At 40.7% G+C, this 24,286-nt stretch overlaps 1 protein-coding gene across 2 annotated transcripts in view; it reads right to left on the bottom strand.

Moving 5' to 3' along the window:
* CD99 (CD99 molecule (Xg blood group)) overlaps positions 1-16,895 on the bottom strand; it is a 28,496-nt gene extending 11,601 nt beyond the window's left edge. Inside the window, exon 1 of one of the 2 annotated variants that reach the window (XM_032680255.1) lies at positions 16,741-16,895. In XM_032680255.1, the coding sequence (XP_032536146.1) occupies positions 16,741-16,801 (61 nt within the window). In that variant the 5' untranslated portion in view covers positions 16,802-16,895. The remainder of the gene's footprint in view (positions 1-16,740) is intronic. The other variant, XM_032680254.1, reaches the window with a different exon arrangement.
* Between the last annotated feature and the right edge of the window lie 7,391 nt (positions 16,896-24,286).

Below are 24,286 nucleotides of genomic sequence, written 5' to 3'. Positions count from 1 at the left end.
CTTGCAATACAATTTCAAAAACCTCTGTAAAATTAGAAGGTGCTAAGACCCCAATGCCAGTTACTTTTGAAGTTACCCCCTTGGCTACACTACATCAAGAAACCTCCATATTAACAGGCAAAAAGACGTCAGAACACTCAAATTTAAACAGGTATTTGCATAGTTGTTCCTCAACTCTGAATTCTAGTTTATTTGTTTTCTCGAGTACATGTATCTCTCAGGTTACAGTCCTCCTGGGAAGAAAGCCTAAGACAGGACCTGATCAGATATTTCATAGTCTGACTCTAAGAAGGCAGGCAGAGGGATTTGTTGAAGATGCATACTCCTCAAAACACTCTACCAGAGCAGCAACCAGAGGATGAACCATCACAAACTATTAACACTGTCTGTCTCAAAGTTAAAGATATATCACTAAGAGAATGAACATTACACTGGTGGGTATATTTCAAGAGCCCTGTTTCTTTTTAGGAGGAGTGACAGATGGAAAAACAAGCACATACACTCAACATTATGCTTTGGCGCAGCTGAAATGTGAGGGTATTTTAAGAGTTTCCCATTGCCATCATGAAACGTAATCCAGGAACTCATAGTTCCAGCTGCAGTGCTTTCCCTTAAGAGGAGGAAACCATTGTAAAAAGGGGTGCTTTCACTGACATTGCTATTTTAAGGGATTGTTTTCACATAAGATCTTCATGAAGAAATAATTTAGGATGTGACTGCTGACTGTCAGTCTCACAGAAGACATGCTGCTTTGAGAGAGGAATAAACAAATTTGAGAGTTAATAAAAGAAAAAGATCATGCTTTATTGACTGGAGAGACTCAATATTCTGCAACCACACTTCTGCTTTCTGAGCATGCAGCAAGATGCCAGAGTCCTCACATACATTACTTTTTTGAGATAAAGTAGCAGAAAATGTCAAATACTAGCTTATGAAACCGGTTACAATAATCTGCACTCTAAGGTACTGGCAGTCTGCTTTCCCAGTAAAGAAAGGTGTTTCTCCACTGTTTATGGCAAACCTTCCTTTGTCTTTAAAGCAGCTGCTTTTACAACTGTACTCGCTCAGCTTTTGGTATGGGTGGGTCCAACTAAACTAGAAGTTCAGTGACTTAGCCTGAAAGGAAAAAAGCTCAGTACTAGGGATCCAGTTGGTTCCAGGAAAGAAATAATCAGAAAACAGGAGATAAAGCCACAGAACTAGACTAAAGGTATTATCAGGATCTAAGAAGAAAAAAAATCAGCAAGAATACACTGCACTCCCTACAGGTCTAAGGAGCACCCAGAGCAACTAAGCTTATAAACATTTTATTAGTCTAAGCAAAGATATTTACAAATAAAGCAGATACTATATTGCATATAAAGCATGATACAGCAGGTATTTCTAGCTCCTAGGGGCACGAGCATATTCAAGAACATTTCAGAAGTGTCTACAATATTTCCCTTTCATGTCTGTAGCTCAAATACCAGGATCTCAAGAGACGGATCTTTAGAAGGCTGCCCCTAGTAACCAGCATAGTCTGTGTTAGCTGTGGGAAAAACAGGAGGTAAAACAAAAGAGCAAACATAGGTTTTTGAATAGTTGAAGAGCTAGAGGGTATTCAGGAGATCCAAGTAACTATGCAAATAGCAGTGCTTTGGAAGACCTATCACTGCTCTCAGATACTTACTGCTACAGTATTAGTCATATTTACATTCCACTGCAGAAGCTGACAGGAGCTTTGGAAACTTCCTCCCTTAGTCACGTGTATGGCAACGCACCAAGAAAGGAGACTTGTGATGAATCACCACAAACGTAACTTTCTCACTTGAGCAACAGACTGCTTGAATTTTGTTTTCCTAAAAATGCAGTGTTCTCCCTCTTCCTTCCCTCCCTCTCTCCCTCGCACCTTGTGCACCACAGGGTGCCACAGAGTCTGCAAGTTGCAACTGGTCTTCCAGTTGTTGGCCTATGGACCAGGTGACAATGGTCACCTTGTCTTCATCCCACAGCTCGACATTACTTGCTACTCCATCAGTGGTTGACTTACAATCATGAAATATCTCCAGTTGGAAGGGACCCATAAGATCATCAAATCCAACTCCCTGCTCCTCACAGGACTAACTAAAAATAAACAATATGAATAAGAACCTCATTCAGACACTCCTTAGACTCTGTCAGGCTTGGTGCCATGACCACTTCCTTCCTGCCTATTGCAGTGCCCAATCATCCTCTCAGAGAAGAACCTGCTCTTAAGGTCCAATCTGAACTTTCCCTGATGCAGCTTCATTCCATTTCCTTGCATCCTGCTGGTGGTAATCAGAGAAAGTAGATCAGCACCTCTGCCTCTACTGCCCACTTGATCAGGTTTTGATCAAGTGAGCAGTAGAGGTAGGTTTTGCCTGCCTCCAGGTTTTGCCCCACCAGCATTAGTTATCTACTAATAAAGGACTTCTACTGTTCAGTTCACATTTTGACAATTATTTTCCAGTATGTCCTAAGGCAAAACCAAGAGAAGCAATTTAATTACAAAAAACCTAGGAGAAAGGCGACTTGGTTCTCCATATCCTACTCTAAGAACTCTAACATTTTAAATGGAGAACCTGAAACATGAAAACTACTTGCAGCTAGGTAGCTAACAGAGGAATGTACTTAAAACTATACTCTTTCCTCTCAGCCAGTGCTGAGGTTTGTAGGTGAGATCTCTGCGTCTGGCAATGCAGACAGAACATTTACTCCCATTGCCAAGCAGCAGTTCATCCCTGCCCAGAGTCTCACCTCACACTGTTGATTTCAAATCCTGTCCCTCCTACAACTACCGACCTATCAACGCTGCTTTTCAAGTTTGCTTTCTCTGCAGAGCAAGAGGAAACAAAAAACTTTGCATAAAATTTTGCTTAGCAGAATGAAGCCCCTTCCTGCTTAAAACAAATATGCCCCAAACACCAATAACAACTGTAAATCAGCCAAAAAAGTAAAGACAATTTTTTTTTTACATCTGGAGAGTGTCTGCTTTCTGCATATCTGGAACATTTACCAATGTAACTGATGGGAATAAAGTCAGCTAAATCTCCACTGGAATGAATAAAAAAATTTATTTCCTCTTCAAAGACACGTAATAAGACTACCCTAAAAACGATCATATTTCGTTTTTGTACAGTGATAGAAAAGTTTCTTCCCTGAAAAGTTACTTTATTTGCACCTATCTTGAAAATACAGTACATAAAAAGTTAGACAATTATGTGGCCTAATCTTTTTGTGATCTAACTGCTAGAAAAGAGAGTTTAGACTTATTTGTGATTTATTTTAATTTGAATTACTAACTATTCCTTCTGTTCAAAAATGGCAACTTAATATTTTTAAAAGCCTACAAGGCTACATTTTGACTCAAACTATTTACTTTAGCAGTAGTTATGGCAGGGTTTTTTAACAAAACATGGTAAAACAAGCCATCTACCAGAGATGAAAACAACCATATTTTGAAGCAGTTTGGGGAATTTTGCTTGCTTAAAATTTTCCCATGCACTGGGCAACTTTTGTTGCCCCTTCGAGCTATAGAAAGTAGGAAAGTACAATAAGGCTCTTAGAGCTCTTATTAACTATAAGCAGAGTTTTCCGGGGGAGGATTTGACATAGGAGTAAGAGGACAATGAATAGCTCTAAATCAGCAGAAAGCACACAGAAGAACTGAGTCAGTTGCAAAGCTAGAGAATTAACACGATGGCAACAGTCCTGTTAAATGCAGAGCTGCTTATACAGAAATGAGAAGGGGTGAAAGAGAATCAAGCAAAAGTAAGAACTCCTGTGACTCCCTTCAATCAAGTAGTGAGGATAAAAGCAAATATTTGGCATCTTAATCACAACCCACCCAGCGATGAGTTGTCTACTGCAGTCTAATTCTTTTCTTACAATTTGTAATTCTTCACATTCATAACGCATGTGACCACTCCCCCTCCAATCTACAGCTGGGATGCTGGGTGATAACCCTCAGTGGCAAAACAGCACCAAACAGAAGAGCCACAGGTCCCAGATCTTCTCCTTAAGCTTAAAAGAGCTTCCAAGGCACTGTCACTAACAGCAGCTTGGGAAGAGCTGAAGTATATTCTACACTCTGGGGAAAGCTGTTTTGTTGCAGAGAGTACCGCCCCCACACGTCCAAAATAAGCAAAACCCAGCTGACCACAGTCCTGGGCAACCTTCAGCGGCTGACCCTGCTGGAGCAGGGAGCGAGACTGAAAGGTCTCCAGAGGCCTCCTCCAGCCTCAGCACCCTGAGGTTCTATGACATGGGCCCATTCTAGTCACTGGACTAAACTCCTTGTGCTACAAAAGTCACAGAATTACAAATAAAGTAAGTCACTCTGCCCATCTGCAATTCTTTATACATATGAGAACTGAAACACATTCCTCTGTCTCCTGAAGCTTGTAAGCAGAAACCTAAGCTACACTAACAAAAGCTGTTAGAAAAACATTTGGGTGACAGAAGTGTGGTACTTTCATCAAGAAATTACAAGATTAAGTTTTGGGGGCACTGAAATAGGAAGCAGAAAGAGAGGAAAGGGGTTTTGCAAAATTCAGTAAAGGGGCTGAATCCCAATGACAACACATAAAAAGTTATTGGACATATTTATTTGATTTTTGCACATTATTTCTTACCTGTAATTTCAGGAGGGCCTGACCCCAATTCAAGACTGTGTCATATACTATGCTTATTGCTATTTCACCTATGTACTTGGCCTTACCAAGCATAAACACATTACTAAAATTAGTGAGCATTTTAATAAAGTATTTTCTAGATAGCAAATAGTTAGTTTCCTTTTTTGTCAATTCAGGGACTATGGCAAAACACAACTGGCAGACAGAAGCATCATCTTGTCTGCATCCATGTTTAGCATACCCTTGAAAAAGGCCACAGGTGTTTGATTAAATATTGCCTCGCCTTAAGTTATTTAAAGCCTGCATGTTTGGTCCTTGCACTTGCATGCTGAAATTTTCACCCTTCTAAGTAACTGGTCTTGAGTTCCTGGCATCCTTTCTCATAGGAGCCCTAAAATACACTGATGTCACTGTATGCATTAGGCATGAATTTACTTGATGTCAGCAAGGCCAGCCCTGGGGCCACTACTGCAACTGCCTTCTCTTGCATCAACAGAGCACCTGCAGAAGCCAACCCTGTCCTTTGGCCCCTGGAGCAGGCAAGGATTACCCCTGTCCCTCTTCCCAGGTCTCAACATAATCACTATTCCCCTAGGGAGGCTAACAGTGGTCCAACACACCCCTGATTTCCACCACTGCCTCTTGAGAAACCTGTGCCAGGGTTGGATAAGGAGCTCTGAAGCAGTCAGGAAAACTTGTTCTCAAATCTCACCAAGATCAAGCAGGCACTGTGTACCTACTTTGCATTCAGCCTTTTGAAATTCTGTCCTAGCATAAGAAATGTCAGTATCTCATTTTTATAAACCTAAGAAACCAAAAGTCTTTAAGTACATGTTGCTCACAGTCTACAGCTTCAAAGTTTAAGCTGCTCAAGAGACAGGATTTTAAGTTTTCAGAAAGCTGACAGCTTTCTGACAGCTACTACTCACATAGCCTAAATTTTCATAACCAGGTGCATTCTTACCACAAGGCTCACATTTACTTGTTATGTAAGTTCTCTTCCTTAACTATTACATCAATCAGTCTTTGTAGTATTGAAGTATATTAACTTTATTAATGTGTATTTCACATTATACACTGCAATGCAGCAAGGTAGTGGAATTTTACTGAACACTTTGGTATTGTTCATGCTTATGTAAAAGAAAGCAAAGGACAGCTCAGCCCTGTAAAAAATAATTTTATACTGTGGAAGTTTAGAGTTGTCCACAAAGGATAAAATATATGCCTGATAACAGCATCCTAGCCCCTCTAACATCTCTCTGAAATCCTCCCATCATTTGCTGGCATCATAGATAAGTAACTAAAGTGAGTCTGACTTCAAGAAGGTCTGGATCAGTTGAAAATCAGCAAGAAATATAGGTGCTTTGCAAAGTATTACTATAATTAGTATTCAGTACTGTGGATGTCAGTGACTAGTCAAATTTTCTTATACTTGAACATTTAAAAGCTACAAGAACCCTGTGTAAAACCACATCGGAGTGCCCCAATTTGGCTAGGACACCTCGTGTGCATAAGTAAGTATTTATCCTTGTAATTCTGTATTTTGCACCCTAGCCTCTCTCTTCAGTAGGCAAGGGCCTGTTGGAAATTTTTCATAACATTCTCCAGAGGTCAAAGTCAGTATTCTCAGCACCTCTCCTTCTTCCAGTGCCAAAGAATCCAGTTACTTCTCCAGGATTTCTGCACTTGCATCTAGAAATACCTTCAGTAGTTCCTGACAGGAACCCTTCTGCAGCTGACTGATATCCATGAAGCCTTTTGCTCTGAACTGTGTACTTCAAAACAGCAGCCACATCACAAGCAGTCAAAACTAGTCAGCACACAGCAACATACACACTGATGGCACTAAGATGGGCACCAGCGGAGATGGTAGGGCTGGAAAGGAGCATGCCTTCAAGGTCCTTCAAACACTCAGGTGTTCTGGCCTTCATGAACACATTCATGAACATTAAGCCTCACTGGGATAATAACCCAAATTGCAGCCAGCACCAAAAATTAACAGTCATATACACTGGAAAGACCATAACAGTGTTTAATCAAAGGATTAATTTCCAGTTTAGGAAAACTGTTTCATTCAACCAGGTTGCAAACTCTTCTCCATTGTGCAATTTAATAAAATCATTGGTTCTCCTGAAAGTAACTACAACTGACATCAAACAACTTAATGCTATTTTATCAGCAGAAGTTTATCCAGATAGCTTCTACTCAGATAACAACAGCTTCTCCTCCTTGCACTCAAGACCTCTATATGCATTTCTACAGCTCAGTACCCTGCCCAGCCTTTTGCAGAGAAAGACAGAAGTGTTTTCACGGAAATTGTGTGATGTCTTTAGCCACAACTTCAAGAGCTGTCTGCTTTTTCTGCTTATCCCAATTCAATAAAACACTTTACACAGCAATAAAGTATGTAAGATTGAAAGCTTTCCTCCCCAACAAATGGTCAGGAAACAAGAGTATTTTCCTTTGTCTGCATCCTTATTTGCTCACACTACATCTCTGGTAGCCTCTTAAGATCTTGAGGCAGGGAGGGATTGAAAAAAGAGCATTCCCGGGGGGCTCAGAGGAAAAGGGAAGTGCAGCAGCAAGGCTCAGGGGCTGAAAGGTTAGGGGGGTCTGCACTAGATGAAAGATGATAAAATTTTAGCACAAGGAAGGAGGAAGTACTAAGAAACCAAAATCTGTGATCTGGCAGGCACTGGGTAAAAATATGCATTGGCTCCAAAACCTCAACTGTTTTACTGGTAAATAATTCTCACTATGATTAAGGAAAAAAAAATTATAATTTATGTTGAACAAGTACATAGAACTTGGATTTGCATTTGTAAATCCCTTTTTAAAAATAAAATGTATTTGAAATATAGACTTGCAATGCACACAGAAGCAGATCAATACTGTTATTTTTACAGCAGTGCACTGACTGACATGAGGACTCCTAGTAGGTAGGACTGTTTTATGTCTGCTGATACTTGTAAACTGACATTTAATTTCACAGCTTGTTTCTTACACCTTCCTCACCAGAAGCCTTACCAATTCAATATAATTTGTATACTAATAGTAAAGTCCAAACAAATTCTGTATTCTAGCCAAAAACATTACCTGAACAATAAAATTGACTTTGCTTTTCTGGATTTTTTTCATTATGGCTTGTTCAGCTATGGCTAAAAAGATTTTTCAGGCTTTTCAATCTGTGTACTTGAAAAGAGCTACTACATCTTTTGCAAAAAGTAAGAAGAGGAAGACTTTGGGTCTTGCTTGTGGTTTCCTGTGGGGAAGGCAGGGAGTAGAGGAAACCAGACTCAGTACACTATTTGCAATGATTCAAACCATATTTTAATCCGTTGTTCTAAGACTAAACCATTTCTGGCACTAGTCAGCTCATTTTATAACAAAACCTATTGTTCTACTCAAAATAAGCACTGACATGTTTCAGTAGCAATAGTGACACTTTTCTTCCTATAGGTATTTACTATTAAGGTACTAACTGAGACAGCTGCATTATGTGAGAATCTAGTGAGCCAGGATTTCACAGCTTGTGCTCCATCACACCACAACAGCACTGGTTTGGAAATGGGCAGAACAGCTTCAGCCACAGGACGTGTGACGTGACAGCAGCCTGCTGCTCTGGGCAATGTGGAACACTGCAGCAGAAGGCTCATCTTTTCTACTTCTAATACCTTTCTATTGTCTATGCAAAATTACTACCAAAAAAATATTTCTGAAAGACATCCATGCACCCAGGTCAATGTGATTAGTTTCAACTGCCCGAACCAGACAGATAAAATAAATAGATTAGTTAATATTCCACTAAGTGGCAGCCAGAGAGAGATTGGCAAGCCAGAAACGTGGCATAGGTTTTGTCAGATTTGTTTCTCATTTAAAAGGCGGTTGCAAGTTTTTTTCAACTTCCCATCCTACATTACTTGAGGAAAATGGCAAATCCTCCCTTTTGTACCAAGGCTATATTCTAAGCAGTTTCAATGTGTTCGTGTGCTCAGCAAAACATCTGGAATGCATTCACAGTGAAACCGTAAGCATTTCTGGTTCAAGTGCATCTTGTGAAAGTACTTCTGTTATATTTAGGCAAAATCTTCAACAAGAATTCTCCATGTCCACTCCAACAAATAATTTCATCATCTCCACTGCATCACCTTCTAAATGCCAGACTCCAGTCTGCACTAGAAATTTACTCATTTATTAGAAATTTACTCATTTCATGGAACACCACAGGAAAGCAATACAAACGGATGGAAAACCTGTCTGCAGGAAGGTAAGAATTGCAAGCTGAAGGGAGCTGTGCCTGGGTATAGGACTGGCACTGGAGTCAGTGACAATAATGCACTGACAACACCCAAGGGAAAGCAGCAACAGGCAGGGAAGAGAAAGGAGGAGAGAGAGAGATTAAGTGTAGATGCAGAGGATTTGTCGGCTCACTACAGCCATGAGCTTCAGAATGACAGCTCTTGCCTAAAGATTTTGGGGAAAAAAAAATCCACATCTCTGGTAAGAATGCCCAGAAAAGAGCTGACCTTTACAGAAGGCCAAAACAGCATAAAGGAAAGCTGGAAGTTCTTGAGAATGGGGGAAGAAAATGATATTGTAAATTGGATTGAAAACTTGCTGGCTAAGACAAGCAGCAACTGCTCTGATTTGAAGAAGTGATGTCTCTATAACCATTTGCAACAACTGAAGAGGAAGAGAGCAGGGTATAGAGGGTGAAGTAACCACTGAATTTGGGATCCAATCGCAAGATTGCATCCAGGATGTACTGAGAAACACAGAGGCAGCCAGGTAGGCAGACACTTCTGGCATCGAAGAGGGAAAATACAGACAGGTATGGATAGCTGCAGGTGAGGGAAGAATCAGCAGACTGAAATATAAAGATATAAAATATAAAAAAAGATAGCCTTATCTAAAAGCTTTCCACATAGGCTATCCCAAACCCTTCCCCCAAAGCTTATCCTGAAACTTCTTGTTTCTAAATTTAACAAGGACTTCTGTGACTCCAGAGCTCTCTGTTTTGTCCAACAATAGCATCAGCTCTAATAAACATTGGATACTACCCGACACATTTGCCTCACTTATTTTTAATTCACTGCATCTCGCTACTACTCCAACTACTGTCACCACTACTCCTTCCCTCTTCACATAGGTTCAATATTTTCCTCCAAATCACAGGGAACAAACAAGTGGTGGTAAAATGTTAAGTCTAAACACTCTAACTCCACTTTTTCCAGACAGAAAAGCTTTAGAGTGTAGTATTTTTGTGGCAGTTATAAAAACCAGTAACACTACCAATACTGCAAGGTCTACCAGACTTGCAGGATTGGCTTTCCCAGAAATATCAGAGTTTAACAATTTTTCACTTTATATTTTCCACAGAATATTGGACTTCTTCACAAACAGAAAATATACAAGCAACATTTTTCTGCGGTTAAGCAAAAAAGCATACAAAGACAGTTTTATATTTAAAATCAGATTTTAATCAATTAGATTGATAGGGGTTTAATCAAAAAGAACTTCTATTTCACAGAAAGATTAACTTTTATACTGAGTGGTAACATTTACCTGATGAAAGAAAGACTGCTATCCTAAAAAAAATGTTTGATTTTACTTTATTATTCCAAACTCTTTGGGTCAAAGTGAAATGAGCTTTATGGTTACTTTAAATACATCCAGAATGTACATACATCAAGAAATATATTTTTCACATTTCCTGTGAAAAACTTTGAAGCAAGAAGAGCTCCAATGGGAGTTTTAGAGAACACAAGCTATGGGAAAAGTAGAGCAAATTAACATCTGCAGTTAACTAACAATTGCTTCGGTCAAGGGAGCTTCCTTTTATAAGTACTGTTAAAGATGACATTTCTTATATGTTTATAGTATGTGGATGCTTCACAAGTGACTGATATCTGTATAAAGTAAGCCAAATGCATTTGTTATGCAGATAATGATACTATGTGATCAGACCTGGCCTAAAACATAGATGTTTTCTTTCAAAATTATTTTTTTTCCCAGAACATGTTTGAATGACTCCTGCATTTGACATATCCACTATGTATTCTAAAGGAACTGTTCTATATTTAGAAAAACTGTTGAATATTTAGAAGAACTACTGTAAACAGGCCTTACTCCACAAAGAATAAGTTCTTGGACTGTCAAAGGAATTTGTCTTATGACTTTTTGGAATCCTTTGTAGAAAATCTTCTGGATCCTATTTTTCTGAGCTTCACAGTCACATCAAATGCACAGACTAAACCAGCTGAAAAGGAATTTGTGATGAGTATCACAACATTTATTTTTATTTTATACAGGCGAGAAATGTACCTGTTGCAGCAGGCAACAAATTTCCTGCATCAAGCAGGGACATCTTTCCCAGACAAGAATTTGCAAGCATATAGAGAAACAAAATCAATTTTTTTTAATGAAAAAGCAAACTAAAACTAGTTTGTATGTACCGAGCAATCTTCCAAACACTACCTTTTGCAGTATTGATCTCAAGTCTGCAGAAGAGGTGTTTCAGTGCTGTTGCTGGCACTATGTGCCTTTGCAAGGCAGCACAGACACCTTCTGCAGCAGCCAGTAAAATACAGACAGAAAGGCCAAGGGCAAGACACACAAGCTGGAACACTGTTTTCCTGTGTTGGGAATAACTTGCAGGGTCTAGGTAACAGAGGCTGATAACATGGTGGGACCCTTGTTGACCAAGGAATGACCTCCTAGGTCCAATTGGGGGAAGCATGCAAGGCCAGAGATAACATCAAGATTCCCTCAGTACAGCAAAATGCCTGAAAAGAACAGGAATTCTGTATGCCCCTATGACAGATGCTGGGACTTATGGATGCTCCTAAATGGAAAAAGAGAGAGTATGATCAAGCTGAATGGAAGGCCCTTCAGAGATGCTGCAATGCTGGCTGAGGAGTTGCGAGCATAGGACAGAGTTGGAGCTCAGTTCAACCACTGCCTTCTCCTGCCACAGTCTTTGGACCGTACATTGTTCAGACAATCCACCTGAATTCACTGCACTAGCAGCAGGTGCAGATAACCACATTTATTGGGCTGAGTAAGGCAGCCAGGCAGCACTTGGCCCCATCTCCATTGTGTCCTAATGGATATGGGTGCTCAGTGCACCTTATTGCCCTTGTGTAGCAGTGATAAATGCAGATGAACACAGAGGAAGTGGGGAAGACACATGCCTACCTCTAATGGAAAGCAGCCTCAGTCTGAATAGATAAGACTGGTAGCCCCTACCTGTTGCCACTGCCCCTACTGCCCTGAGCTTCTTAACCACTGCAGATGGACAGATGAGGCAAGAAGGCATTAGGCTTTTGGTATAGGCAGTGTGCTTTGTACTGGAAAGAACCAGCTACAGGACTCTTACTGACTCTGGCAATGCTGCAAGCACTCAGACCCATATGCTCTTCCCCTAGCAATGTGAATAATTTGCTGAAAGAGGTACCTAACTGATTAAGGGGACACTGGTGAGATTTAAAAGTAATTAGCAACTGATTCCCCAGAAAAACAAGAGAAGAGAGATTCAAAACACATTTATCTTACAACAGCCTTGTTCAGCCTGTCCAGAAGCGTACCTGCAGTTAACAGCAGATGTCAGAGCTTTGAATGATGCAGCTGCTGCATTAACAGCTGGAATTCCAGGTGTGCTACAGCTCTTGAATGAGTCAGAAGCCAAAAAATATAGCTGGTATGTTACAACTGGTGTTGTAAATACATTCTTTTTAATCCTTCTCGCTGAAGAAGCAAGAGCCCAATTGCTTTCACCTGGAATGGTGTACAATATGTCTGGAACTGGTTGTTGCAAAGGGTGGAAACATAGCCCTACCATCTGCCATGGTGTCACCCACAAAATTTTAAGGCAATGTCTCTAGAGAATTTTTCCACTGTATTGAGGACACTGATTAAAGGAAAAGCTCTCAAAAACAGTACCAAGTAACGGGCACCATATTTTCCCAACTTGAACTGATTAGTCTGAAGCCAGCAAATCAACAACATGAAGAAGGCTGAATTTCTCTGGCTATAAAATGCCCTAGCACATGACAAGTTACATGCTGAAGAGGCTGCCATGAGTTTGCAGAAGTAATGGCCTTTGGAGTCCCCTTAGAACATGCTCAGGAATACCACTGGCTCTGAGAATACATATGCACAGACCCCTAAGTGATCACTAATGCAGTGCAGAAATTACTCAGATTGGAATCATGATAATCATCAGCAGCGAGGAAAACTCCTGTCTGTGTCAGAAGAATGGAAAAGTTCTACAACCTGAGACTGTTTTGCTCATAATATTCTCTCAAAACACTTTTACTAGATTCCAAAGAGTCGGTTCCTGTGCTGGAGCATGAAAAAGTAGTTTAGCTAGAAGAAAGAGGAATGCCCCTGGCAAGATGATCTTAACCAATGACTCCTATTATTATAGCATTTTACCAACACAGCTGTCACCTGATGAAAGGTGATACCAATGAGAAGTTCAAGACAGCAAGAGTTAAAGCAGAGTCCTTTCTCAAGCGCAGGCAAACCCATCACATGCACCAGAGTAACATCAGGAAAATATTGAAATTGGTCTTGGCTGCATTGCAGTAGGTTGAGTCACACTTAACTATTGCCAAGTTAAATCACTTTAACTATGGAGAGCTTAAGGATTGTTGCAGTGACATCATTTTGATGTAGCAGTGCAGTGGCCATTTTATATAAATAACACCACATTAAAAAAAAAAGGCCTCAAGCTTTTCAAATTAGAGAAAATAGAAACACGGAGAAACATGTGCTGCACTTTTAATGTTCATACTGCCATGTATCCAGTCTAGCACTGCTACTGAAATTGTTCAACTGAAAGTTTTGTGGCAGCTTGTTAGTTTGTTTTGGTTTTTTTGAATCAGATTTAAAAGGCAAACAACTCCAGAGCCCAAAAAGCAGAGCTCACTCTCCAGGAGTCCTTGCAGCACCTCCCTGCCCTAGCTGAAAGCTCCATCTAGATTACAGACAGGATCATGTCACCATCTTTCATCCAACTGGTCATTTCTCTCAACACTGACTTGCCTCAACGAGAAGTCAGGAGCACAAGTGTTCCTTTTCCCTTTCCTTTTTCCTTTCCTTTCCCCATTCCTTTTCCTTTCCTTTCCTCAGAGCCTTCTAATTACAGTCACCTTACAAAGAAGGGATCTCCACCTGCAATTCACCCTAGGCTACTGATCTTACAACATAGATACCTCAGTTTCCAGCATGTACTTTGCTCACATACGGGGTGTTCACTACCATAACTGTTCCTCTGACAACTGTGTTTCTAATCAACAAGCTCTACTCAATTCTTGCAACAGATACTTAAACTATATATCCCCCTGTCCAAACTCTATATCCTCAGTAAAATAGCTTTTCATGCCTTGATCTTTCTGCAGCAGATAAGAGAGACTTTTCAGCCTTGTGTTTGCATGCAGCAGTTTTTTGCTGGTCATCATATGCAGAATAACACAGAATCATTTAGGTTGGTTTAGACCTCTGAGAGCATTGAGTCCATTTATGGAGTATCATGTATGGATTTTTTTGTTTAATTCTTCTTCTGCTGTAGTCTTCATATACATTGTACAGAAGTCATGCTGTCTAATACTTTTCTTTTGTTGCATTTTGAAAACCAGGATTACTGGTCAAATTAGATGCTGGGCTAACCTGGTGGTTTTGCAGGTGTAAGATCACTGAACCAGTCTCACTCCTCACAGTCAGCCACAGCAGGAAGCCTCCTGCCCTCTCCTCCTCTGTTGTCCCCACCTTATTTCCACTCTCCCATGCTTGGCCCTGCCACTCCCTTCTGCTGGCATCAACACCCATCAAACACTCCAAAGAGCAAACTCAATGCACCAGATTAGTCATCTGCTGACTTATCAAACTGAATCATCTCAGTGGAAGCCTAGATGGGCACCAGACCAAACACAGGAGGAAGCAGAAAGATCCCACTCCTTAGCAGGGGCAAACTGTCAGACTATCCATAGAAACCCGTGTATAAAAACTCATATTCGACCTTCCTCTGGATACAGCCTCAGTGGTATCTGAATTCCAGCTCTGCCAGACTCGCAGAGTTCATATTTGATAAATGAGACAACACTTTACCAGTTTTGAGGTTAAAACCGTGAGCTCTTCCTCTAAGCAAACTCAAATAACGAAGTTCACCCTTGCTTAATAATACATTCAAATCCTCATGATATGTTGAATATTGATTTAACACTAACAGCTTTCACATGCCTAAAATGGATGATCCGTAAGAAGTTATCAGTCTGGAGTAGATTCATCTAATTGAATCATGAAAGCAGGCAGTCACAGTGAAATCAGTCATCTCCACAGTCACACAACTGCTGAACTGCTTATAAAGACAGATCCTTAACTTTTTACAGTAGTTCTGCACATTCAGACTACAGCTAGCCTACTGACAGCGAGATTAAGTTTTTCAAAAGTATGTCATTCAGGTTCTATCTTTATTGTCATTTAAGACTGCACCACCACAGATCTGAAATTCCCCTGGAGGGCCCCACCCTCCTCAAGCTGACATTCTCAGCAGTTCTCAAATTCTTACATATTTTTAAGGAAAAGTGTCCAAACTAATTATAACCGATCTACTCAGTTCATATTATTGGCATTAACGAGTAGCCATATAAATTAACGAGCTTCATAAAAGCAATCTGTTTAAAATATAGTATCTTTTTTCACAGAATTCAAAACAAAACTCCTAAAGGCAGTTTTTGTGCACCTTCTCTCTAGTGAAGCAGAAACCAGACAGTCTCTTTTCATCTCCACACTTCTTGACAAAAAGTTTAGAAAGACTGTTTCTGAGTGACCCCAAATACTTCCACATGTTAAAGAGCATCACAGCAAAGATTTTGCTGTCTATTACTGTGAGGACTGCTTGCAGATGCAGAGGAGAGAGTTTTCCACACAAGTACTAAGATGATAAATGTTAGCAGTCTGAATGATCTGTTAGTTTTAAAGGTGGTTACAGTAAAATTGTACTATTATTGCAAGAGCTCAGCTTTGCTAACCTAGGATTCAAGACCACAATAGCGCCACAGCAGAACTGAATTCAAAGCAGGCTTGATGCCAAACTGCTTATCTGGCATCTGTATGCATTATCTACAGCTTCCAGGCAAAGTTAGGAACAAGTATTTTTCTTTCTCCTTTAAACTGAAGAGATAGATATCTAAGATTTGACGTGTTGCTTTTACAAAACACCCGAAAGAAAATACCTAGGCATAGCACCAAGTATGATTATTAACATAGTAAAAGAAGAAAAAAATGTCTTAGAAAAAAAGTTATATAAATGGGAAATCACAGTCTGCACTGCATATTCCAGTTTAGCAGTTTTCCTTCTGAAAAAAACTTGGTATTAGGGACTTTGCTACTTTTCTCCTCCCCCTCCCTCAGCCCAGTGTTTCCTTTTACCAAACACCAGCGCGCTACTACAAACACGCTTTTTTGATCAGCGTTCAAGAAAATCGTCCCTGACACACACTGAAGCAACGAGAAGCTTAGCAAAAAATACACCAGTGTGTTTCACCCTGCGGTTTTGCCATACTAATTTTTTTAAAGGGTATCGTGTGACGGCAGATTTTCTGGTGAGTAACTCTCCGTGCCCTAGGACCGCCGTAACTCCGCTTTCTTTCCTAAAATGGAAGCCGCGCTCCAAGCGAGCTTCCCGCAGCTCTGAAATCCCCTCCCAGCCTCCTTCGAGGACCCCCCTGCACCCAAGGGCCCTACTGGGGTAAGTACCACGTGTTCACTGAAGATAAAACACCAGGCAGGGTTTCCAGTGCGGAGGGCGGGCAGTAAGTTCAGGCATACTTTTCCAGTTAGTTAAATGGGGGGAAAAAAAAAAAAAAGGCTGGAGGAAGAGAGCGCCGGTTCCCTGCCCCGGACAGACACGGGCAGCCGGGGACCTGCCCGGCTCTCTCCCGTCCCTTCTCGTCCCGGGATCGCTCCGATCCCCACCCAGCCCCGACTCCGTGCGGAGCCGCAGCGCTCGGCCCCAGCCCGGGGACGGAGGGCAGGGGAGCGCTCACTCCCTCTCTCCGCAGTCCATCCGCGGCAGGATCGCTCCCCGCCGGGCCCTGCTCACCTTTGACGGGGACCAGCACGCCGAGGAGCACGGGGAAGAGAAGGAGCCTCCAGCGCCGCATGGCTGCCCGCCCCACAAACACACACACAGCCTGTGCCGCGCCCTGACAGCCGCTCCCGGCTCCCGCCGCAGCTGCTCCCGCCGGGCCCGCGAGCGGCACCGCCCCGGGGCTGCGGCACCGCCCGGAACACGCCCCGGGCCCGCAGCGCTGTCGGGCCGGGCGCGGCTGCCCCGCGGGCGTCTCGTCCAGCCGCGGCCGTGGGATAGCGCCATTCGCTGCCGGGCTGAGCCCGGGAGCTGGGTGGGTTTCCCGTGTGGGCCGGGCCGAGCCCTCCCGGAACCGGCGGGATGGAGAAGCTGCTTCGGGGTGCTGCTCAGCCCTGACCGCTGCCTTGCAGCCTGCCTGCGAACCAAAGGAGGCTCCGAAAGGGGGCTGCAGTGCTAAACTTGGGCCACAGATTTTAATAGCAAAGATGCACGCTTAGGTACCGCTGCCCTGTCTTCACCCAGGCACTCTCTTTCATTGTGTTTCCCCGGGAAAAATTACCGAACAGTAAAGGCACCAGGGCACTTAATAATCCTGCTTATGGCAGGCTTGCTTTTTCTCTAGTCGGAGTAAAATAGGTTTGAGTTTTGTATTTACAAGCAATGCTGCCCTGACCCGTGGCTGATAGGTGCAAATGTAAACCCGTGTGCGCTACAGCACTGTGGGAAGACGAACGTTAAAGATCCTGATTTCCTATAAATCCCTTTCCAGTGGCCATTTTGTGCCATGTATTGAATGCCTTGTGTTGAGGTCCAGTCTGTGCCCAAGTGTGGTAGTAGCAGCTTGGAGCGCTGCTGCTGCAGGTCGTGGTCAGAACTGTATTGACACTTGTGCTGAGCTCTGCTTGGGGGCAGGTGTGACAAGTACACAACTCCCAAATCCGGGTTTTTCGCTTGCCAAACGTGCTGGTTACTGACTGGATATTAAGAAGTTCAGTGACACAGCATGTGATTCAGAAGGTGCTGTGCAACTGACTCAGATTCAGTGGTCATAGACCTTCCTCAGAGAGATCTATAGCTGTTCTTTAGCATTTGTAGAACCTTCCCAGCTGGAAAAGTGGAATGTCATAGAGTTAGCAAATCACTGTCACCAGTTCATAAATTGATGGTATAATTTTTTTTCTTTTTTGACAGTGATTAGTCAAGTCATCTTTAGATTTACCCTAAGGTAATAAAGAGTTTAACTGTAGTAATAAACACACTTAAAATTATGCTGTGTTTTAAATTAAGGATAAGCTTTTCCGTTAAAATATCTGAGTTTTGCATGAGTAGTATTGAAGTCAACATTACATGGTTAATAGCTTCCTTTTTTCCCAGACTCCAAGTCTAGAAGGATTGAATATTGAATATGTGCACATGCATTGTGTAATCCAGCAGCATGGATCCTGCCATTACATTTATGTACACATACACAGGAAATTATTAGCGTTGCTCAAAGGATGTCCTTTAAGAGAATGTTTGTTTATAACTGTTGTTAAGCACCACCTGAGAAGTTGGTTTCTTGCCAAAAAGAACAAGAATTGGTACTCCTCAGAGTACAGCACACTTCTCTAATCACATCATACCAAACCAGTATCCCCACCCAAGAATTGCAGAACTAACAGAGAAAACTGTTATCTCACTGACATTACCATGTCAGATCAGGGCCCTATAGCTTCCTGTTGCCAAAATTACTCTTCACCAAAGCTGCCATCTTCAGATGAGGTAAAATAAACCTCCTGTTAGAATAGATGTGAGATAACTGTGCTTTGTACTAGAGCTTTTATTTTCCACTTGGTTCGATCCTTGAGGCAGGGGTACAGTTAGCTGGCCATGGCAACTCTAAGGCTAATAAATTGTCCAGATTTATAAATATCTGGGGTTTTTTTTCAATCTTACTAATCCTTTGATCTGAAGATTTCACTGGTATTTTGTGAAAATTAGTTTCCTTATTTGTGATTACTATCTCTTCTATGGGTGGACTTTGATCAGAAAAAAAATCCAGGCTTTATTGTTTCACATGTAAGGCCAACTCACCTGTAAAAATCAAAATAATTTAGTAATAAGGCTGTTTATCTGATTGTATGAATAATACTCATAATCTGAGAACCACTTCTTCCAGTAGCACCTATCTTTGGCTTGCCCAGCCTGCAATGGTTGTCCTAGCAGGTCTTTCACTCTGTCTGTGTCCTGCCCATAGCCTCTACCAGGAAGCCTCTGCAGATAGCTTGGGCATTTGCCTGATCTGAAGATTCCTTGAAAGGAGAAAAGGTTATCTTAAGACTTACTTTTAAAGAACAGGAACTTTAAAAGATGTGCATGGTCTGTGGTTTGACCTGAAGAAAAAATGTGACATACAGCATCACAATGAAGGCTGGAAGTTGTAAACCCAGGTCAAACTGTTCAAACTTGAACAAACTCAGTGATGTGCACAGCTGAAGAGCTGTCTGTGAGCCACGAAAGTAAATGTTCCTTCTTCTCAGTTCCGTCCAATTCCTCTTCTGAAATAAGGTCCTTGTAGCTCTTTTCCTGCCTCAGCAAAACTTTTTTCCCCTTTTACCTATGAGTTTCCAACCTTACCAGAAACATCATAGCTTTCCAGATATTCAAAGAAGCAAAGAAAAGACAAACAGATTTTTATTTACTAAAAGCCAGGTCTTCATGGAGCAGTTAAAACATTACCAACCTTACCCCCTAGGATGCTTTTTGGAATTAGAAGGCCACAGCCACTGCCAGTGGATGGTGAAGCAGATGGGCAAAGACAGCACTAGGGGAAAAAAAAGAAAGGAGATGGGTAGTATTGGCAAGCTATTCTTTGATGTACACACATTCTGTTACTGTTACAAAATTGATTGAGTACAATAAGCCTGGAAATTATGTTGCCTTTTTTACTTTTGGCAATACTCTGCAATGACTGTATTTCAGGTGCAGTGTTTGTGAGGCTAAGAACATGCTCACATCTAAGGAGTGTATTTGAGTGAGTTGAGGATGTGGTTTCATCTAACAGCATGTTTTGGAAGAGTATTTGCCGTAAGTGTATCCTATGGTTTTTACTCAATCAGAAATCCAACTGAAGGGCAGGGTTTCAGCACTGGTTTCTATCATGGCATTTACTGAAGCATGGACTCTCATCTTTATGTTTCTTTTTGCTGTGAGGATATAAAGGTTTATGTTTTTATCTATTTTTAAATAAAAGTCAAACATATGACAACTTATTTTCTCCCAATGTTTTCATCTTGAGCTATGAGAAGGGGCTAGTTCCACTGGCAAAGTCTCCCATAAATAAGCTTAAACTTTTAGCAACAATCTGAAGTTTTAGGGCCACAAACAAACTGGTATGGTATAGTCAGTCAATACAATCACTTTTTTTTTTTTTAAGGATTGAATATAAAGAATATGTTAAAAACATAATTAACACCATTTGATCTTTGGTCAAAAATTATAATACTACATTAGAGTTGTTTCATTTTCGTTTCGTTATGTTTTTGGTTGGGTTTTTTTTTGGTTTTTGGTTTTTGATTTTTTGGTGGTTTTTGGGTTTTTTTTAAGAAGCAACAGTAGTATTCCCAGTTCTAAGGGTATATTTAGAATAAGCCAGAGTCCAAAGAAGCTCCAGAATCTCTGCTGGCTCCCCTGTTGGGTGCTATTTTCTGATGCTCTCTGCTTTGCAGGACAGAAAAGACATGAAGACACAGCAGCCCAAGGGTTTCTTCCCAAGGAAACAAACTAGATTCTTCTACAACCAGCCTGCTTGATAACAATGATTGTTTCAGAAAGGAGTTTTTCCAGGAGATCCTGAACAACTTCTGCAAAAGCCAATTCCCTAGTCCTTTCCACCCTCAGCTTTTCCTGAGGTAAATGTCCTCTCTGTTGGTACCACTTGTTCCCTCCAGTAGTAGCAATTATTGCAGTATACCTACACCACTTACAGCACTGGCTTGGGTAGTACAGCACCAAAGTCTATGGCAGCTGACAGCCTATCTCCTTTAAAGCTCATCCCATTTCTACTACTGTAGAGATTTCTCCTACTATAATTATCAGCTGAGTATTGTTTTCTTTTCAGATTCTCCCCACATAGCTTTGTACTTTGTTTTGTTGATTTTTATCTCTTGGTAACTATCCAAATACCTTTCTACATCCAAAGTCTCTCACTTTTTTTTTCATAGCAGTTCATAAAAAGAAATAAAATTTTATAGATCATTTTTCTGCATACTGGTCTGCATTTGATGAACATTAGGTGAAAAATTGTTTATAAAGTACCTGTATTTTAAATTACATGGGTGCCATCCAAGCTTAGTTCCATAATAGAAAATGCAGCTTATTGATTAATGAAATAACTTATATCTCTTATAAGAATTTTTTTAGCATTATTGGATTTTATTAGAAACAGAGGAATATTTTATTTCTTGCATGACCCTTTTCAAACAAATAAAGCCTGCAGCAACAACCCTTAACATTTTTATTTTCTTTAATTCCTGTTTTATTAGACTATAGTATCTTCAGTGAATTCCGTTGAGTTTTTTTGCTGTCTAGAGAGCCATTTATAACAGTTTTTCTTCATAACATTATGAGCTAGAAATATCTAGTCTAGTATAAATGGTGAAAGCAGTCTGGTTGTAGCAGTATATAGTATAGATCTCTACACAGGCTTATTAATTAGAGTGAAAAGCACTTTTTTTTTTTTTAAGATAAAGCCTTGTAAGGTATGCTATGGTGTAAACTTTTCCAAGAAAAGTAGAGTAGGTCTTCTGCAGATAGAAGCTCTTGATTCCTCTAGTAATATTTCAATTTTATGCTAAGTGTGTAAACTTATCTTTGTAATTTAACTGCTGAGATTCAGGTTTCATGGTTCACTACATACCTTTTGAAACCTGTTTCTCATAGCTCTGTATTTCACCATGAAACTTTGTTTTCAATATTTTAAGTCAGCTTTATTTTAATGTAAATATTTGACTTAATGAGAAGAAAATCTAGAATACCTTTCCTCTGTTTTTGGCAAAGTGACCTTTTTAGTTATGAAATGTTTGTTCCTTTTGAAAAACCTGTGATATCCAATTTCTTGTCTGTCTTTTTCCTCTAAGAACAAAATAATTTAAAGATGATAACTTAATGGTAGTTTTGTATGTTATTTTCCCTGATGTGAAATTTCGCTTGACTGCTATTCAGAGAGAAAAGAAAGAGAAAACTGATTGAAGCAGTTCTTAAACAGGTAAGTTCCACATTCAGTTTATACTGTCCGATTGAGCTGCATCCTTCCAAGTCTAAATGAATGTGATTTTGGCATTCCTGACAAATTTTAGAGGTGTTTTATTCTAGAAAACAGGAACATGTGAGTATAAGTTTTAGTTGTTCGGGTACTGTTGTCATTTGCCATATTATCTAAACATATGCTATTCAATGCTTTTGTTCTTGTATTTTCTCCTCAGAGTAAAAATAGCTCACTTTCATGAAATGTTATATTCACAAGAAGTAAAACAAGGTTGGAATGCCTTCATATTCAGCAACAGTGTGATATTTGTGGTACTCCCAGTACTGACATTCTCTAGACAGTAAAAAAAGGCCGAAGGTTCTTCTATTCTTGCAGAGCTTCCTTTTAAGCTGAAGTCTGCATGTATCATTGTTTCCTAAACAATCAAGTTTCCTAAAACATCTTTCCTGTAAGGATGGAAGGAAGCAATCATATGTGTCACTTTATGTGTTCCCCTTCTTTTCCTTGCCTCAGGAATGTAGCACTGTGTTGCTTTCCTGCATGCCCTCTGACCTATTCAGGTGAAGCTTCCTGCAGTGTGGACCAAAAGGCCACCTGCACCAGGGATATGATCTGGACCAGTTGCTTTTAAGGGGCTGTTACCAAACTGCATGAACTCTAAGATGACCAGGATTTAGGAATTTCAGTGGTCATCCAAAGAGACAACCCCAGGTTATGTGCTGTGCTGATGGCTCAGGTTAGAAACAACTGATTCAGAACAAGGAAGAAAGCTAAGGCTTAATGAAAGCTAATTATTCTTCTATGGTTTATTGTCTTCTGTATTTCCACCTCTGTTATGTAGCATGGGTTAGGTGACTGCTCAGTTTTGTAAATACCATGAGGGTGTAGCTGGATTCTTGAAAGAGGCCAGCAGCTCTGACGAACACAGCAAGAATTTAGCAGTCAGTTGTGAAGGCATTTTGTTTGTAATGATTTTGTATATGCACGCAAGATGCATCACATCAGGGTAAAATCTTTTAAGCTCCACTGATAAAACAAAAACATCTCTGTATTTCTTGCTTAGATCTCCATATAAGAATCCTTCATTAAGATGCTGTGGCAAATGCTGTTGGCAACTTCATCCATCTACAGCCTAAGACAGGCATAAACTATTTTAGTCGTGTGTTGCAGCTGCCCCAGTATGTTATGAAGTGTACTGTTGTTGTCCTTGGCATTAAAGGGCCCAACAGGAAAGATGGGGAGGAACTCTTTATCAGGGATTGTAAATGAAAGGAGAAGGGGCGGTCTAGAGGAATCTGATCTAGTAGAAGGTGTCCCTGCCCATGGTAAGGGGTTGGAACTGGATAATCCTTAAGACTCCTTCCAACCTAAGCCGTTCTCTGATTAAAGCTTTTAAATTTATGCTTCAAGCCCAAGTGTAGTTTGAAAGATGTGGCCTCTGTCTTTGCATAGCCTGGCTGTGGACTGAGTGACTGAAGGATGCTCAAGTGACTAAGTCATGCATGTGTGTGGAAAGACGCTCAATTTGGTGCCGGTGTACTAAGACAGGTAGACAGTACACTGTCTGCTCTAGAAAAGACATAGCTATATAAATAAGTGCAAAATCATGGCAGTGAAAAACTTGCAATGCTTTAAATATGAGAATACCCAGAATCAACCTCCTTCCACACACAGGAGAACCAAACACATTGCTAGTCATGCATGGTCTGAGGAACAAACTAATCCAAATAGTCAAATGCCCTCCTGATGGGTGGATGCTTGAAAAGGTGGGTAGGAAACCATTATTCTTATTTTCCTTTGAAAAACTTTAAAATTCTTCTTTAAAGAATAATTTTCAGGACTGGATTTCCTGCTTTAGGATCTCTCCTGTGGTTTATCTCATCATCTGTTTAGGAGCAGATGACAGTCTGTGTCTTTGTGCTCAATGATGCCAATTAGCCAGCTCACGAGGTTTCCTCCTCTTCCCATAGAGCTTTTTTTGGATCTTGACTCAGAAATGGCTGTCCTTGTGCATTTTGTTGGTGAAAAAAAGCTGATTCCCTGAGTTTGGTTCCCAAAAGATGACTGTTAGTATCCTTTACCTTGCAGCCATCTGTATGACAGTGATGGAAAGAAGGGTATACTGATAGGGAAGCCTAGATATTTGTTTGGGTGGAAAGGCAGAAACTTGAGGCGTTGTTGATGTTGTGGTCCAGCTGAGAAGAAATCAAAAGCAGTTTAAATTATTCCATGTTTCAATTGGCAGTGAGTGATAGTGTATTTCACAAATAAATCAGTTGATTCATCTTTGGGATTTCTTTTTTTTTTTTTTTT

Source organism: Chiroxiphia lanceolata, chromosome 2 (assembly GCF_009829145.1).
Source record: "Chiroxiphia lanceolata isolate bChiLan1 chromosome 2, bChiLan1.pri, whole genome shotgun sequence".
In the NCBI taxonomy this organism is placed as follows: domain Eukaryota; kingdom Metazoa; phylum Chordata; class Aves; order Passeriformes; family Pipridae; genus Chiroxiphia; species Chiroxiphia lanceolata.
Note: the sequence above shows the minus strand (reverse complement) of the source record. Positions and strands in the feature narration are given on the sequence as shown.